This window comes from Ictalurus punctatus, chromosome 6 (assembly GCF_001660625.3).
Source record: "Ictalurus punctatus breed USDA103 chromosome 6, Coco_2.0, whole genome shotgun sequence".
Lineage (NCBI taxonomy): Eukaryota > Metazoa > Chordata > Actinopteri > Siluriformes > Ictaluridae > Ictalurus > Ictalurus punctatus.
Genome location: NC_030421.2, coordinates 8,147,541 through 8,166,944, shown reverse-complemented (window position 1 = coordinate 8,166,944; position 19,404 = coordinate 8,147,541). Strand labels below are relative to the sequence as shown.

At 37.3% G+C, this 19,404-nt stretch overlaps 1 protein-coding gene across 1 annotated transcript in view; it reads right to left on the bottom strand.

Annotated features, from left to right (window-relative positions):
* Positions 1-14,899, bottom strand: part of itga4 (integrin alpha 4) — a 45,161-nt gene extending 30,262 nt beyond the window's left edge. Inside the window, exons 1-9 of the mRNA XM_053680803.1 lie at positions 14,468-14,899; positions 13,448-13,560; positions 10,606-10,700; positions 7,971-8,100; positions 7,773-7,840; positions 6,951-7,080; positions 2,457-2,542; positions 1,703-1,765; positions 1,116-1,253 (exon numbers count right to left, since the gene is read on the bottom strand). Coding sequence (XP_053536778.1) covers positions 1,116-1,253; positions 1,703-1,765; positions 2,457-2,542; positions 6,951-7,080; positions 7,773-7,840; positions 7,971-8,100; positions 10,606-10,700; positions 13,448-13,560; positions 14,468-14,658 — 1,014 coding nt within the window. The 5' untranslated portion in view covers positions 14,659-14,899. The remainder of the gene's footprint in view (positions 1-1,115; positions 1,254-1,702; positions 1,766-2,456; positions 2,543-6,950; positions 7,081-7,772; positions 7,841-7,970; positions 8,101-10,605; positions 10,701-13,447; positions 13,561-14,467) is intronic.
* Positions 14,900-19,404: the final 4,505 nt, after the last annotated feature.

Below are 19,404 nucleotides of genomic sequence, written 5' to 3'. Positions count from 1 at the left end.
TAAAAGAAAGTACTTGTGTTTAAAAATGGGATTCTCGAAACAACTGAGAAACTCCTGATCTGAGAGTTTCTTGTACTGAAGGAAAATCAGCACATGGGTATAATATTAACAATCCGATCAGGCTGTCCAGAAATTCCAGTAAGACGAGTCTGAATACAGAGAGCTTTCCCTGGCATAACGTTTGCATTTCAGACCGCTTTCACAACGGTTGGTCTGGTTGTTGAGTCCGAATCAGCGCAGAATTGATACTTTTAACTAGTTTGCTCCTTGGTTTAATTTGTTTTCTCATTGCACTTCATTAAAACAAAACAAAAGGCATAGGAAAAAAAAAACAGGTTGGCTGTGAGGTGTAAGGCTGAAAAAAAAAACATGCATAAAACTCCTTCATTCATTGGTCAGAGATATGATGAGGTGGAGGGGAAGTAAACGTACTTTTGACAAATGTTAGAGACATGCTCAATATATTACTAGATAATTCTATATATGAGTAGTTTAAAGCATTTTGTGTGTGCAACATTTGGTCCAAATCAACAATAGAGCAATAGAGATGAACAGCATTCTTGTAAATCCCCCTCATAGTATAACAGAGCTAAGGGTTTTTTTTTCCTTTAATTTGTCACCCATCGCTAGTAGTAGGTCAGCAGTTAAGTCATGCTGAAATTACGACAGTAGTCATCAAATAGTAGACTAAATCCCAGGACTGTTAGTGTCGACAGCTTGACTTCAAAAGTTATGTCAATATTTATACAGGGAAAGTTCAAAGTATTCATACTGTGTGCTTTACTTGACTTTCTCATCTAAAGTCCTTAACTCTCAACTGCTCTGCTCTGACTTCTGCCTGAGGTTGAGGTTGCTTCGGATAAACACAACCGTAAAAGCAATAATTGTAAATGTAATAAAAGTGAAAGACATCTGCGGATCTTGAGAATGGGTGTGCTCTGACTTACGCTCACAATATGAAGAACCAGAGTATTTCGGTAACCAAAAACGACCGTGGGAACTGTGTGAAAAGACCCTGCAGCGCTCTCGGGGAGTCTTCGCTCTCATGGGTGGTGAGATCACACACAGGAAGTGATGCTGCTGCTCTTGAGAGATGGAGAGGTATCAGTTCTCACCTGGCCCTGGTTAATGTAGACGTAAACGCGACCCTCCTCTCTCAAGGTGCTGAACATCGGCGCCCCGACCAGCAGATCGGAGAGTCCGTCAGCGTTCAGGTCGACCGCACACACACTCGCTCCATAGTACGAGCCCAACTAACAAAAACAAACAAATAAATAAACACATAAATAAATAATTAAGAAAGAGAGCAAGAGAACAATTTCCATTGTGTGGAAATTGAGTTTCACATAAATTTCATGTTATTATATGTAATATGGTATTATATGTATTTTTTTTGTTGTTTTTATGTAATTGTATATGTTAAATATTTTACTTTGATGTAAACTTAGTATTTGTTTATCATATATTATAATTTCATTCTATTTTATGTCATATATAACAAATCAATTTTATTAGAAATTATTCGTTAATAATATAATATAATTAAATAAATCATCGCTCTATAATTATTGTGATTTTTTTTTTCATTTTGATACGCATATAAAAATATTATCATTATGTTTTGCTGTTGTTGTTATTGTTATTGTTATTGTTGTCGTCCTCACCGTCACTGATGAGAAGGTTATATTGTAGCTGCACTCACCTGAGAGCCGCTCGTTTCATTCAGGATTTTCAGAGTATTGCCTTCCACTGTGAAGATGTAAACCTGCACAAAAGAAATGAAAGTTTATTCAAAAGTTTACCAAACCTTTATTTTAACTCATTATAGACCAGCGTGATTAACAGTATAGATTACTCTGCAGTCTTTCGCCACAATAAAGATCTTTGATCAAAAATGGTCAGACACAGTCCTCTTTTATTTATTTATTAATTTGCTGTTATTGTTTTTGTTTTGTTTTTTAGCAGAAGACCGATTGTAAAAGTTTACATTCTTCAGAGTAACAATCTGCTTCCTTTCTGCGCTCAGATGGAAGAGAAGTAACGGTCTATAGGAACACGTACAGAAAATGAGATCTATCCTGTACACCACAGCAATACGCCTGGGTGACGTCTCTATGTAATAACTTCAGGAAACGAAGAGTGAAAAATCCCACCGCTGTTATTTATCAGCTTGTTTTTTGCTAGGTCTGACTCTCAGCAGAGTAGTTACTGTCAGAAATAGTTGGGGAAACTATTAATCCTCTTATAAGCAAAAGTCATAAGTAGAAAGTGTGATGTACTGAATATGTGATGTGGAGTTTAACGGTTATCATACCCCAGGAAAGTTGTTTTCAAATCCTCAAGCATTTAAGCAAAAACCTTTATCTTGTATTGCTTCAAATGTACTGGAAATCACTTTGAATAAAATCATGTACAATAATTAGGACATTTTTTTTTTTTTTTTTTTAATGACTTACTTTGCCAGTCTGGCCGTGTTGTGGTGCACCACCCACGATCTCCATAGTGCTCGGGTACAGAAAGTGACCAGCACTGACCGAGTAACCTGAATAAAACAAAACAAACCATACATTTTACATTCCAAGTGATGCAGGACGATGTGGACAAAAACTAAACTGCAGTTAGCTTCCATGATTGTGCTTTGCTTTGTAGTTTATTAAAGGATGGCTTGTTCAAAGGTCAAATGTTCACAATGTTCCACATTTCCCCAGATATACATTGTGTACATGGATGGACAATTTTCATGTCCAGGCTATTAGTCTTTTATTCATAGCTACACATCGGACAAGACGTTTTAATAACCAGAGAAAGCAAACAAATCCTACTCCTTAATATTTCTCACAAAACCAAAGGCCATTTGATATGTTTAAGTTTATATACACCTTGCAGAATCAGAACCTGCAAAATGTTAATAATTTTCAAGAATAAGACAGATCATGAAAATTGCATTTTGTTTGTATTTTGTTCTGCCCTGAATAAGCTATTTCACATAAGAGATGTTCACATATAGTCTACAAGAAAAATAATAACTGGATTTACACAAATGAACTGGTTGAAATATTTACACACATTTACACACATTGAAAAAGATTTCAACCATCTTTTCACACTGAGTCCGACTGAGGGACTCGTACACGACTATTACAAACGGTGCAAACGTTCACCGATGCTCAAGAAGGCAACACAATACATTAAGAACCAGGGGGGTGTAAACTTTTGAACTGGATGATCGGTGTAAAATTGTTATTGTTTTATCTTCTGGGAAACATGTAAATATCTTATGTAGCTTCTGAAGGGCAGTACTATGAGGGGAGAAAAAAAAGACCTTAAAACAAAATAATAACATTTTTGCACATTCCTGTACTGATGAACAATAGAAGGTTCTTTAGTGGGTGGATTGATTAGCGTGCAGTCACCTCACACCAAACAAGAGCACATTTTGAAGAATATCTGTTTGTCAATGCCTTGTCAGGGGCGCAAACACGCATATACAACGTAATCATGTGCACATTCATTTCCCTTAGTCTGATTTAATGCACTTAACTACTATAGCTCACTAGCTCGCCATACCTTATTACAGTATGTTAGCTCCCACTTTTTAACCTGGACAGTTAGGTTTCTGGGCAAATCACAGAACTGGGCAGCATAACAGAGTTTTGATTTGCCTGTTGAGCTAGCTAATTCATTTATTATTTGTACAACTATTTTTATTGTTCATGGTGTGCGCTATGTACCTAGACCAAAACAATCTTCATTTGCTGGACCGTAATAATGCTGCAATGTGAATCATAAACGAAACTCCTCTAGACTCATGGAGCATTTAAGAGTAGATAAAAATCACTTCTAGATTTGTTTAGAAGACTCATTTGCATATGTCTGTAAACACTACGTATAACCAAATATACACTGAGTTGTCTGTTTATTAAGTTTACGGATCTATTAACTTATCAACTAAGCCAGTTTATTAGTGAGAGAAGAGCACTAAAATGAGTTCACAAACAGTTACACTTATTATAACTTTAGACCATGGTATCGTAGGAAAGAAGTCGCACTAACGCATGACACTTAAGTAAATATAAACGTTTGCTGTTCCAGACAAAGATATACAAAGACTAAGAAAATAACACCTAAACAAGGCGCTGTCTGTTTTAACACTTAACGAATTTTACGCTACACCCATGACCGAACGCTGGCTAAATATAGCCATCTATTTGTTCAAAACGTGCACTATGCAGTAAATAAATATGCAGCACACGTGACTATTTCCTGTTTACTCTAACAGAAACTCTGCTCCACATTTTTCTGCTTTTTAGCGTTTGCTTTACTAAATACTAAATACTCTAAAAACTCCCATAATATATATATATATATATATATATATATATATATATATATATATATATATATATATATATTTATATGCCTGTTAGTGTTCACTTAATCCTGCCAAAGTCTTGCCATACTCATCACATGAGGCCTAAATAATAACTTCTTTAAACATACAAATAATCTCACATGATAACAAAAATAAATTTCAGTATGTACTGTTTTTTCCCCCTAAAAAGTAAACCAACATTCATAAACCTGATGGGGGAAAAGAATTACACCATATAAAACATGTAGAACCACGTTTAGCAACAGCAGCTTAAAGTAAAAGTCTTGTGTAGGAGTTTATTACATAATTTTTTGGCAATTCGGGCCCATGTTTCTTTAGAACATTGCTTCAGATGATTGATGTATGAGGGCCTTCGTTTGTGCACAGATCTCTTAAAATCCCACCACTGCATCTCAGTGGGGTTGAGGTTCCAACACCTTGATTTCTGTCTTTTTTATCCATTCAGATGTGATTTGTGTACTTGTGAACATTGTCCTGTTGCATGACCCAGTGTCAGACCAGCTGGATCGATGGCCTCACATTTGTCTCCGGAATATTCTGGTATAAAGTGGAATTCATCGTTTTCTCAAAGACTGCAAGTTTATGAGGCGCTGTGGCTGCAAAACAAACCCAAATCATCACACCTCCACCACACTTGTATGAGGTGATTGTGGTGATATGGTGTGTTTGGTTATCACCAAACATGGTGCTGTGCATGATCACCAAACATCTCCACCTTGGACTCATCCGTCCAAAGGATATTGTTCCAGAACTTCAGAGACAATTTTGCAACTCATGCTCCATATTCTTTTTAGACAGAAGAGGTTTTTTTTCCTAGCCACCCTTCCAGGAAAACCATACTTGTTATTACAGAGGCCTGCATTGAACATGATGTAGCTCTTAGGGTTTTCTGTATATCTCTGAGCATTAAATCAACCCTTCCCAGATGCTTCTCTGAGGTCATGGCTGATATACTTTCTTCTTGGCCTGATGTAGGCACACACCTGAGTGCTCCAGAATACCAAACTGCCAAAAGTTCTGCTTTTATAGAGGGATTTACACTTCTTGATGATTAACTAATCTTGTGAATTTCATTAGTAACACCTGGCTGCTAATTACTCTCTGAATGATTGTGGACATAGGAATGGGTGGGAATAATTTTTATTTTGCCCCGGATAGAATTGAAGGAGGGTGTTTTTTCTTTTTCTCTGTTTAAAACTGTTTGTGTTATTTTAGATCAGCAACTGTCAATATCATCTTACATACATTCTGGAAGTTTTAAAATTATAAATAAAAAATCTGAAAATGGACAAATGGATAAACAAATGACATTTTTTTCCCCCTGTAGTATATGACAGCCATTCAGTGGCTTATTTTACTTACGAAAAATGCAATTAGATATCATTACTGGCTAATAGCTAACTTTGCTAATAGCACTGAATACGGACCCACATTGTTAGCTTGCTAAACTCTGAGTTCTGATGAATTACTTCTCAAATCTGAAAAAGATTTTATAATATAATATAGAAGATAGTAATTCAACAATTAAGCTGGATAACTACCTGAACATGAACAGTGGGAAACCCCTTTTGGTGTAAAACTGGATGTAATCATGACATTTAATATACTGTACTCCAGGCTCCCAGTGTCCACATCACCTCTCTTATCTATTCTTATTAAGCACTTTTCTTTGTATTATGGGAGCGATGTTTCTTTTTTGACACCAGCACTGATGTACAACGGATGTGAAAATACCTTAAGCTCTTACATCAGCACTTTAAAGGGCTGCTCAGTTTGTCCCTCTGTGTGAAAACAGAGATGCTGATAAGCTGCATCTTGAATGTGTTAACCATCTAAATAACCTTCCTGTAGAAAAATTCTTTTTACAAAGGAAAAAAAAATAGCTGACCAATTGCGATTCAAGACAAACTGAAGTTGTACTGTTATACCATATAATTGCTATATTCTGCATAATATATTGACCTTTTTGTGTTCCACTTTCCATATATGGTCATTGTTTCCTGTTCTCATTAACCATAATTCTTTTTGATAATTGGTTGCACTTGATCATTGCTTCCCAACTACCATATTTGGTCCCTGTCTCCTAATGTCATTCTTTCACCCAAGACTTTATATCGATATTTATGTATAGATATTACGATATTCCTGCTTGGACCTAGATCCCAAACCGGGTACCTAGATTTCCCCAGTCTTGACCCTTACCTGTTTCTCTAGATTTTGATGGATTTACCTGCACTCATGCATCCCTCTATTTTCTTGACAATTACAGGACTAGCCGTAAATCCTACTTTACTTATGCTATATATATTTACTTCATGTGTATATATATATATATATATATATATATATATATATATATATATATATATATATATATATATATATATATGCTGAGTATTGTGGTACAGTAAATTCACTCAAGTAAATTTAAAGTAAATTCAGTAAAGTATACTCATTAAATGTATCACCACCCGATATCATATGTCTTATGGATTAGAGATGATGTTTCAGTGAAGGAAGCAAGCCAAAAGCCAAACAATGAAATTTCCTGTCTTACCGAGGTAGCTGCCATAGAGCACCGTGTTATCATCATCCACGTAGGCAGCAAAGACCTTACTGGACATGTTGTAGACCAGAACCGAGCCGGTCCAGTAAGAGCTACCAGGAGCTCCCATTATCATCAGATCCTGCAAAACACACCAACATCTACATCAACACATGAAACATAGCCTGTGGTGTTAAATAAATACATTTAATCAATCAGTCAGCCAGTTCGGGTTTGTTTGCTTGATTCTGATTGGCCAGCTCTGGCAGTAGAGCTGGATGGAAGGTTTATATTAATGCACTTGTTATTGTTTCTACAGTAACATCTCATTCACAAGGACTTGTATGGTGGATGAGCCAACAAAATGATATTATTTTTAAATTGTAATTGTTGATATAGTGACCTTTTCTGTCAGCACTTTGCAACAGTCAGAGGTAAAGCTGTAACTTTTTCTGACATGGGAAAGTCTTCAGGATGGAGGGCTTTGCAGTTTCTTCATAACATGACAATCTTATTATTATTTATTACTTATTATTGGTTTATTAACTTTAAGAACACAAAAAGAGGCGGAAGACAACAAAGTGATAACAGGAAATAACTTGTTTCATGAACAACATTAAATATGACTATAAACTGATAAAAAAATATATAAGTTACATTTGGCAAATTGCTATGGTATAAGATGAATAAAACAACTTGGGATGTGTTGTAATTGGGAAAATTATAATTGTTTATATTATATTCAACATAAAACTTGCTTTCTTCTCTAATAACAAACAAACAAAAAGGACACCGTTTCAGACCCAGCTCTATTCTGGTACACCATGTGAATACCTCAGTAAGGAAATTTGAAATCCCAGCTTGGCAGGATCCATAGTCTTCACCGAACTTCCTCTGATGATCTGCGCAGACAAACAGCCATTTAGCCATGCTGTCTTTCAACGAACACTGCTGAACACTGTCTTCTCTGTTCATTCATAGTATACGATGCCTCGAAGACACATTAGCGTGATAGATTGTAAATACAAGTACCTCTGTAGCAAGGGATGTAGTGGGTTGTGCGGCTAAAATCTGAGCTGAACTGGAAGCACACGCCATGCGGCAGCTTGTTTTGATGGTCTTTTTGCGAGAAGAAGACGTTCTTCCAGCGATGTCCACATGCCTGAAATTGGAACCAGTTTGAAGGCTTACAAGACAAGCGTGCTTTTGTATTAGATATAACGAGCTGCAGACTACACAGCACCGACATCTCCCATCCTACAGCATGACTGTCAGATGAGATGATAGATCAGAATGACCCATTTTGACTCATGTTAAAGTCTAGAAGTCAAAATATTGTAAATACATGCTAAAAGTGCCAGGTTTCGATTACTGGGGTCAGTTCTAAGTGTACGCCAGCTTGCAAAAAGTTTAGTATGTTTCACTTTTAAGCCTTTCATGGACCTTAGTTTGGTTGTTTTTTATTGAAAAAAATAGTTAGTATAGTCTTATAGGATGGGAGGATGGGAGACTTCTTATAAAAATATACCGGTATATTATAGTATATCGACTTACATCAGAACACTATTTTGCGTCTATCAGTATATATATATATATATATATATATATATATATATATATATATATATATATATATATATATATATATATATATAATACAAGGGTTCTCAATCTTTTTGCAGTGTACTTTAGATTAGATTTGTTTTATAAGCAAATTCTAACTGTTCAAATATTAGGTGCATTTATATTCTGGTTATTTACTGGAGCCATAGAGGTTTTAATATGTCCAAAACACAAAACACAAGCTGCCATTATTTATACCAGTTCAATTAAAATGACCAACTGGCTAATAATGATAAGAACTCAGTAATCATTATAATCATTTGTTTAGTTATGACAAAATAAAAAAATTAAATCCCAGACCCCACTGTGAGAACCAGTGTCCTAACATACAGCTTCTTTTTTTTTAATCACAAATTTCATTTAAATCATTATTCGATAATAACACTTCAGATATTACACAGATTGTTAATTTTTCCCCAGCTATTTTCATAAAGGGAATCAGAGCACACCTCTAACACTAAAGTTTTTAACGACATTGCATGCTCAGCAGTTTTGCTTTCTTGTGCTCTCTAAAAGAGTGTGATGTAGATCAGACCCAGTTTTAAAACATATCCATGCTCTAGCTATCTTACTCATGTCTGATGGTCGCTAGTCACTTCTCACAATTCATAATAAATGCTAGCTGTTATGCTACATCAGGTACACTGTGTTTCGATATGGAAGTGCATAAGACACAGCTCTCGTACATGTTTTATTCAAGATGTGAAGCCGTATTAACCAACATAATGTGGGCATTTTAGCTTTAGATCAATAACCGTTTGGGGTACAGTTTGAAAAATGATCACCGTTGAAAAACCCTGGCTCAAACCATCATGATGCATCGTATGTTACGAGTAGAGGAGGTGCTGATTTCAGTCAACGTGTCCTTTATCACACTTCAAACATTGTTTAGGACTTATTTCCATTTTAATCTAGGTAAAACTCAGAAGTAAGGAGACTGAATTAAGATGAAATAATGCTTACTTTATAGCAACCCACACCCTGCTTTAAAAGATTCAACTATTTATTTAACTTTGCAGGAGCTCGCTTAGCACTGGCAATTATACTGCAACATAAGCCTTCATTAGCAAACTTCTGTATCTGTAAACTGTCAGAAAAGAAAGATCCTGTACAGGTGTATTTTCTCTCTCTCAAGATACAAATATTTATCAAGCTGGATATGAGCATATTTATATGCAAATTGTTCACAGGAGCATTTTCACACGTAATGCGATATTCATTTAATTTTGTCTGATTTTGTGCAAATTGACATACATAAGGGGACCCACTAATAAAATATGTAAATGGTGATGAGTTACTGTGGTTTAATATACGCTGAAATTGTTTATTTGTTTCAAATACACACACGAATTTTGTGAAACTCTGTCTGAAACAAATCCATAAATGAAGACAAATCAGACTGGCCATGCAATTAGGACAAAAGGCACCCTATAAGAGGAGGAAGAGTTAGTCTGTGCCCATGGGAGCTGACAAACTGCAGTGGCCGAGCTGCATTATTGGAAAATTTTGTGCACATCAGGTTTAGGGGGCGCTCTTTCCTCATTTCATTGTTAAAGCTTTGTCTTTAATGGAGTTTTGTGGGTGTCACTAAATGTAAATCAGCTGCACCATGAACATGCTTGGTAATTCATGCTTGATTTGTATTTAATCAAGATACATACAACAGTATATACAGTGAACTGAGAAGCATCAAAACATTTAGGGTGGGTATTTTTAGTTCAGTTTGACCTAGAAACCCTTTACACACAACTTTATGAAAAGATTGATAAATGAAGCCAAACGTGAACGCACCTTCAAAGAACAACAGTCGTCCTTAATGAAGTACTTTTGTTTTAAACGTACACTATATTCACTACATCAGGTAGAAGCTAAATACTAAAGGTAGAGAAGATTGGTGATAAACATTTACTCTCTGCAAGGAAAGTTTAGTACATTTTTCCATGAGAATATACATGGTAAAGTAGCTCAGTGAGCTTTATATACTGTAGTAGCTCATTATACTGTACTAATTTAATGAATACTAAAAGGGTACTGGGATTCGTACCAGTACATCACCGTTGGATGGCCTTCGGGAGAGGCTGACTCCAAGCCACTGGTTATCGCTTTCACTCAGGCATGTTTTCCCACACTGCTCCACACCTGTGCAAGATCCAAACACAAAAGTATTACAACCATATACACTGTACGTACAGTATTAGAGCTGAGGATAGCCTCCATTTTGGTGCTCCCTTTCCATACTGTAAATTATACAGTTCCATATGAGTGCAATGTAAAAATATTGCCAATCAATGCAGATATGAAAATGTAAACATGTTTTCCAGCGAGAATCTGTTATTTGAATACATTTCATTGCTTCATTGGTGTTACTGTAGCTTCAGTACGTACTATATATTAAGCATTACTTAAACGATCATTAGTTAAGTTAACTAGCTCGTCATGGTTAAACATTAGCTAACAATATTAGTGTTATACAGTACAGTAAGCTCCAGTATAAACAAAAGTAGCAAACTTCAGACACCAAATATATTTTGGCTGCATTAAGGTTGCATGTAAAAATTCCACCAAAACTAAATGTTCCAAATTTCTCCAAGGACTAAACAACACATTCCCAAGCTATCTAGAGTTACTCATCCCCCAGAAGAGGATGGGTTAAGTTACAGTCCTCTGAAGGTTTCTCAGGTTGCTAGTGTCTCTCCTGGCTTGCGCATTAGGTATGTAGATCCTGATTCCTGTAGAGCAGCTTTGTGAAAATGTCTATTGTTAAAATGCTAATCAAATCAAACTGACTTGAATAGTCATATCTCATATCTCTAAAACCTCTCCCAATCTACAGCACTGTTTAGTGTTCTGATCATCGGACCCCGTTTACACTTCGTCAGTATTTTCGGTGTTATTCGGTGTTATTGGGATTATCCGAATAAAAATGCAGGCGTAAATGCGCCCAAGACACATTGACTCAAACCATTTCAGGAGGGTCTGAGAGACATTTTATAGAAGCGTAAATACATCTGTCCATGACATCTTGCTCTACAGTAATACAGAAATGGATGCTGGACATGCCGAGTCAGCATCCACAAGCCAAAACCAAAAAAATAAATCCTGATTTGTTTCAAAAGGAAGCACGTGTTAGGTTTCCTCCTCCAAACTGTAAGAAAACGGGATTCAAATTTGAAAAATGTCTTATTAGCGATTAGGGATAATGTCAAACAGATACAAAAGAACATAAAATGGGTTTAATGACATTTAAAACGCCATGCAAAACTGCTTCTTCTTCTTTTTTTATTTTGCTGCGTCATCATATTTTTGAATAGAACAGCTGGAACTGTGAAATAGCACAAGAAGTTTCATGTCAGTGTTCTAAGCTAATTTGCATATTAGACAGAATACACCAATGAGATTCAATCGGACAAATATTGAATGACAGTGATAAAGGACAAACTGCAAACAGTGTTTTAACATCTTAAAGGTTCGCTGTTGAGGTAATTTGGCAATTTGAAACTATGAACATTATGCTGTGTCACAAAGTGATAGAAGCGAACTTCTTCTTTTTTTTTTACTTGGCTTTGTTTCCACAGTTTGTGGTAAGAGGTGTGAAGTGATGCACTGATGTTCAAGTTCACAGGAAGAGAACATTTCAGTGCAGGTCACATGACTGCAATTCAATTCCTTTGTACTAATGTCAACCAAGCAGCTTTACAGAAATCCGTAAGTGACGTAAGTGATAACAGGAACTAACTTGTCTTGCTAACTTATAGATTACTTTTGTATATGAGTTATTTCCTACTCACAGTATACATGTGTATACAGGTTTGCAAAGGCAAACAGAACTAAATATGTTGAAAGGATGTGATATAATATGAACAGATTAAGCATCCTGGGATGAACACAGAACATGGTTTATGATTACAATAGCAGTTCCTGTAGGATCCAGATGAGATTATCCACTGAAGCAAGGGTGAAAACTTTTTTATTTTGTTTAGTGTGGATCTTTAGGGTATCCACGTGAGACCACTGGCAGTAGCAGAAGTTGAGTCACAAGTGATCTGCTGCCTCATGACCGCTGTATTCCCTCAAGCGCAGCATTACACTAGCACATGTTGGACGTGTGCTAGACAGTCTGGCTGACATCATGCTTTTCCACCCAGGACCTAGTATAAATCGTTCATCTGTTCTCACTGGAAGCCATTTCTCATTCACATACAGCCACTGTCAGGAATCATGCCCAGTCCTGGTTCATCTGTACAATTCAGAGAGGGAAAAATAATCCCCATGGACGAAGGATGTTTTGCATTTCCTGTCCAACTCCTGTCTGACCTGGAACAATGGCAGGCTCATTTTCCTTATTTGGGAAAAGTGAGTTAGCCATGCTTCATAATGACAGGAAGAGAAATGTGACCAACCCTCTCAACTAGCCCACTTCATTCGTGGCTCATTTGTTCAGTATGTAGTACACAAGGGGAAGAATCAGCAGCTAACTCTGACCTGCTTCCAAACCAGTGGCATATGAATTTTATTGAACAGAGATGTTCAGAGCTCCAGAGATTTAATGTCTAGACCCTGAACAAGAGAGCATGAAAGGTGACAGAACTCCATTTGTGTACTTGGAAATTCAAGATGGAAATCCCTATATGGTGAGATGAAGTAACTCCACTGTCCACTACACCAACAGGGGATACAGGGGATGGGTTCCCATTTTTGAGTCTCGGTTCCTCTGCCATTTTCTCTGAATTTGCTTAAAAGATATTTTGAGAGGCTGACTCTTGTTAAAAGCAATACTAGCAGTTTATTCGCTAAACTCGCAAGTCAGTAGCAATATCTGGAAAACCAATATTCTCAAAGGGGTCAGTTCACAGAAATGGAAGCGAAGCTTGGAGAAGATCACCTACCTGTTTGGAGCTGCTTACAGCTCTTCGTTAAAATATCGCACTTGTAAATGGCGCCAGGTTTTTGAACATTGGTGTAAAGCGTGGAGTCAGCAACTGGTGCTCCAACAATCAACCTGAAAGACAGACAGCAATCCAGGTTATGTGTGTTAATCTAACACACACATCATATTGTTTCAAAATCAATTCCGTGTTAATGAAAGTTACTGTATTTATCCTTCTGTTGCATATACTGAATATTGGGACTACTTTACTTTAGTAACACACATGTACACATCAGACAAAAAGTAAAGTAGGATGATTTTTTTTAAAGGGCCTTCGTGACAGCTTTTATAATACTGAAGGGGTTAAATATCAGAACTTGTATAGATATTTTATATCTATATCTATAGCTATCTATCTATCTATCTATCTATCTATATATATATATATATATATATATATATATATATATATATATATATATATGTATGTGTGTGTGTGTGTGTGTGTGTGTGTGTGTGTGTGTGTGTGTGTGTGTGTGTATTAGAAATATTGCATTATGGGTTTTATGATAGATGGAAAACCCCAAATTTATCCCCATAAAGTAAGGTTTATCAAGGTAAAGTAAGGTTACTACTGTAACTAGATTCACTTCCAGCACATTTATAAAGCTTTAAGACGTCTTCTATGAAGTATACACCATGCATCTTTTCTTTAACTTTTATAGAGAAGCATGACACATTTATGCTCCTTAGGCAGTCTGGGTCCATTCATATTCAAAAATAAATAAATACATACATACATACATACATACATACATACATAATGAAGCACGACAACTTCACTTAATGACTTTCTTGTCGTCCAATTAAAATAGAAATCACTTTTGCACCTACTGATCTAATGCATCTTCAAAAAAACATGCATTATTATTATTTTATAGAGTGTCCAATACTTAATGACGCCCACCTCTCGCGCGCGGTCTATAAGATACAATATAAACATTATAATAAGTCTGATTACAAAGTTGTCCGCACTCACCACGCGCTCTGCCGGTGTTTATGGAGCAGAACCGAGTAACCGAATAACGATGCGTTGGGTCCTCCAAAATGCACCGCATTATCCACGTCTAAATTATAGCAGTCCGCCGAGTTGAGCAAGCAGCCGAGCACGGACAACAGCACACTCACGCTCCACCGGGAACTCCTCCGGTTCTGTCCCTCTGTAGTCATAGTCCGAAAATTATTATTATTATTATTTTTATTATTATTATCCTATTAGTATTTACAAGTTCGCGCTTTGGACCAAAGGACGTTCCGACAATTAACAAAAAAGGTTCTGGTTACGGAACAAACTCTTCAGTTCATTTCTTCCCAAAGTTTTTTTTTTTTTTTTTTTAGTGCGCGCGCGCCCGTGTGTGAGTCTGTCTGCGCGCCTGTTGCGCTCTGAGTCTGAACATCTGCTGCTGCTGTTTCGGACCGGCGCGCGCGACCTCCTCCTCTTCTCTTCTATTCTCTTCTCCTCCTCCTCCTCCTCCCCTCCCCTCTCCTCTCCTCCCTTCTCCTCGGGCTACAATTTCGTCACGCACGATCGGGGTCGGAGGGAAGAGAAGTCGCTTTGATGGTAATCTGTGGGAGCGCGTGCAGGGGTGAAGGGGGGCGTGGCTGAAAAGTAAAAAAAAAATCTGAAATTAGACTATTAATGGAGGACTAATAAGGAAGCCAAGGAGTGATGAACAGCAAATATGAACATGTCATAAAGAGATTGGCAGGAGATAATCCGCTGTGGGCTTCTGCTCTCGGCCTCAGTGTTTGTTGTGCATTGCTTTTCTGCTCACCATGGTTGTAATGAGTTACTACAGCCTCATGTCAGACGACTCACTGGATGTTTTTGATTTCTGAGTCACTCAAACTAGCCTGTTCACTCAACCCTGCCACAGTCACAGTCACTGACTTTACATTTCCCCCCAAATTTTAATGTTTGAGCTGAAGCTCTTGACCCGTATCATGATTGCATGTTATTGCTCTGCTGAAACGTGACTGGATGTTTCGACAAAATTCACAAATGTGCAGGTGTTCCTAATAATTTGTCATTCTACGACCACCTGGCTGAGTGAGTTTTATAGTCACTAGACTCTATATTTGAAGGTGTGCAGAATTTGACTACCTGGCTATTTGAACGAACGTTTTTTTATTGTTATGTCTTACTGAAACGAATCGTTTCAATCGTTGGAAAAGTTTAAAGTAGAACCATTTGGAGTGTCAATAAACTATTACACAAATTCAAAAACTAAACAAGGACACCAAACTTGCTCTTGGTTAATGGTCTAAATCTCTTCCTTTAAGGCATAATAATCTGTAACACAAAGGACATACCTGAGCATGTCATTAAATAAGTCATTAATAATTTGGGCTTGTGGTACTGTTGTGAACATGTGACACATTAGGTAACATCCAGGTAACAATACAAGCAGTTACGCAAGCTTATTCTCAATACTGTATATGAGCAGGATATGTTACATGCATATACTGTAGCATGCGGACATGATTCATAGGACGTATAACAGTCAAATAAATTAAACCGACACTATCGAGATAGTTTTTCCTACAACAGAGAAGGATTTTCAGTCTAAGCAATGTTCTGAGGTTGACTACAGCGAGCTACTGCATTCCTCGAGTAGCAGAGCAGGATTTATGGCCCGAATGAGTAAGTTTGGAAGCATTCAGCATCTGTAATGTGTTGTGAGTCTTGCTGGCTTGTCAGCAGCAGAAGATCGTAAATGAAGCCCTCAGCCGTTTCATGGGTTTAGGAAAAGCTGAGCCGTCTGGTTTTATCCAAAGTTGAACAAGACAAACCAGCAGATCTCATTAATGATGCACATTTTCAGGAAAAAGTTACCAAACTGGGGATTTTGGGTAAATCGCTGTCGCCGAGATGTAAACTACAGTTAAGGTTTATACAGTAATTGGACTTTAAGAGCCATAGTTTATTTTCCCCTTGAGAGTACGTTTACACTGTATGATTTTCAGCTTGATTTTGTCTTTGGTCAAAAATTGCCCGTCGTAAAATAGTGCTTTGGGCGTGAATTGAGACCGAAGACAGTTGACATCAAAGTTCTGGCAGGGTCAACAGTTCTTGACTGAAATCTCAGATATTAACACGCTCGTATAAAAGCTACCAACTGGAACATGGCATATGAGTACATGAAACTTGTAGGACAGCTACAAACACTATATATTAGTGGCAAAAGTGAAACATAAACAAAGCATGTTAATGGACAGAAAAAAAACAGCCTTGGTACCTCAAGCTCACTTTGAAGAATGTTTCTGTTTCTGTTTTCAGCAGGAGTAGATGCTCATTGATGGTGTAAGCCGTAGCAGGAACGTAGTCATTTTCTTTAATCATGAGAGGATCTTGATTGTAGAACATACATTATCACACAGTATGTTATAGAATTCAGTTAAAGTTATATTGGGATCATCACATACAGCGTGATAAGTAATAATCTTAAAAGGCTACAGAAATCAGACAGTGTATAACCGGCTTTAGGAAACAAACGTACAAGTACAGTAGGTTTTGTTCTGACTTTATAGAGTTGTAAATGTTATAGGTCAACTATAGTAGTGCCAAAATTATTCAAATCTGGGCTGAAAATAACCCAAAGGCAATCAACCCTATCTAACATGTCCGAAAAAATGGTTCAAGTGTTGACCAAAAATGGTGCGAATGCACGTTCTGGTCCGTATCGAGTCTGAGATAACGTCTCATCATGGCTGAGTTGTATTCGTGATTTGGCAGCCAAATTTGGATGAGTTCATCACCGTTATTCCATGCCATCACTCTGCTACTATCCGGGAGGAAACTTGTGCTTACATTATATTTACTCACTTTGGCAGATGTTTTTATTCAACCTGACTTACAACTGATTGAGAAGCCAAAAAATGAAAAGTGCACAGTTATCGCTTCAGGCCAAATGTAGTTGAAGATCCGAAACATGTTTAGTGTCCAACACTTGTGTCTTCACATTTTACACTGTAGCTACAACACTAATATAACTGATGAGTATTATGCATCACACATGCATCTAAATAAAATTGAAAAAGGGTGGAGAAACTGCTAGCATTCCTAGCTTGCAGCTCCAGTGTTCCTGGTTACTGTCTGTATGGAGTTTCGCATGTTATCTCCATGTCCATGTTGGTTCCTTCTAGTCTGGATTGACCTACTCTAATTTGCCCCTAGGTGTGAATGAGTGTGTGAATGTGTGTGTCCACACACCCGTCCTGGGTTTATTGTCATCTAACACCCAGTGCTCCGTATCCACCGCCACCCTGACTATTTACTAAAGATGAATGAATGATACATTTCTAACATACAGTTTTACCTCCACTTACACTAAATGTATTATATAGTATAGCACTTTTAACATGATACATTAAATACGAGAGGATATGAGGTGGAAACCTCAACAGGAACCAGGCTCAAAAGTGAACCCATCCTCCTCTGGGTGGAATTACTTTGCTTCATTTATATAAACAGTTCTTAATGTTTTGAAAGGTTGATCAGTAGTCTTTACGATTACAGAAGCAGTTCTTACACACATAAAGAAAGTGATTGGGATTTAGTAATGACTATGATTTTAGTTTTTAGTTTTTAGTTTTTGTCTATTTTTTAAGCATAGCGGTATGGTATACAGCGTCAGAAACCGCATAAACAAGTCTGTCTGAGATTTGATGCCCTGACCGATTTCATATCTTGCTATCAGCATTCATTTTAAGACTCAAGTACAATCCCATAAGCTCCACCAAAACCTCCAATCTGTTATCTGCTATGGCAACTCATCCATTGGGCGATTTTTCAAGAATCCCACATCCAAACATTTCACATTTGCAAGAGGATTATGACCACGATGAAGTGATGTTTGTAATGTCGGCAGTGTTGAAAACACACACACACACACACATACACACACACACACACACACACACACAAAATGTTTATTGAGCGAGCCAAGAGAGCTGTTCCCCCTAAGCGAGGTTGCACATGCTAAATGAAGTAGTGTTAAACAGCGTGAGCCCTGGGACACTATCAAGCCTTTATGTGTGTGTGTGTGTGTGTGTGTGTGTGTGTGTGTGTGTGTGTGTGTGTGTGTGTGTGTGTGTGTCTTTCATTACCTATCAATAGACACAACAGTGGCACTTACTTGGCCCCAGGAGTTCACACAAGCCCCTTCAAGAAGTGTGAATCAAAGACTTGGCTTGACCTGCTCTCACTGTCTCACCATCTCTCTGGCTCTTTCAGTCTCACTGCTGCTCTTTCTCAGTGAAACAAGTCTCATAAATTAGTGTAGCAAACAGCCAGAGGCAGTTGGGTGTAATCGTGTCGTCTCCTTATTTAGGCTTTCCATGACTCAGAGTCAAAATCCAGAATAAAGGTCAAATTAGACATAAAGACGTTTATCAAAAGGCAAATCCAAACACAGAGCAGACAGGCAGGCCAAGGTTCAAAACCAGAAAACGCTTGAACCTGCAACGACTACTGTCGATGCAGTATAAAAATGATTTATTCTTTAACCTCAGCTCTGACAGTAAAACACTCGTAAGGCACTCGTTCTCATATGTCACCATTTCTATAGAAGCAACTTATGCAATGTATAGCAGATGTTCCACGCAAAAAAAAAAAAAAAAAAAACGTGTAGCTGATATGGTGAAATGGTGAGATGGTTATGTAGCATTTATGGAAGGAGTCTCCAGAGTCAGCGCTTTGTAACAGCCAAAAGTAAAGTTTTCCAACATGGGAAAGTCTTTAGGACAGACAGCTTTGCAGTCAGGTTCCCTTTTTGTCTCATTCACTTCAAGAGAGAGAGAGAAAAAAGAGGCTGATGAAAGAATGACTGTTTATAGCTGCTTCGCTGTAAATGAAAGGAGGAACCTACTTGTCTCATGGACGTTGCATTTTTAAATTGACAAAAAATGTAAGCA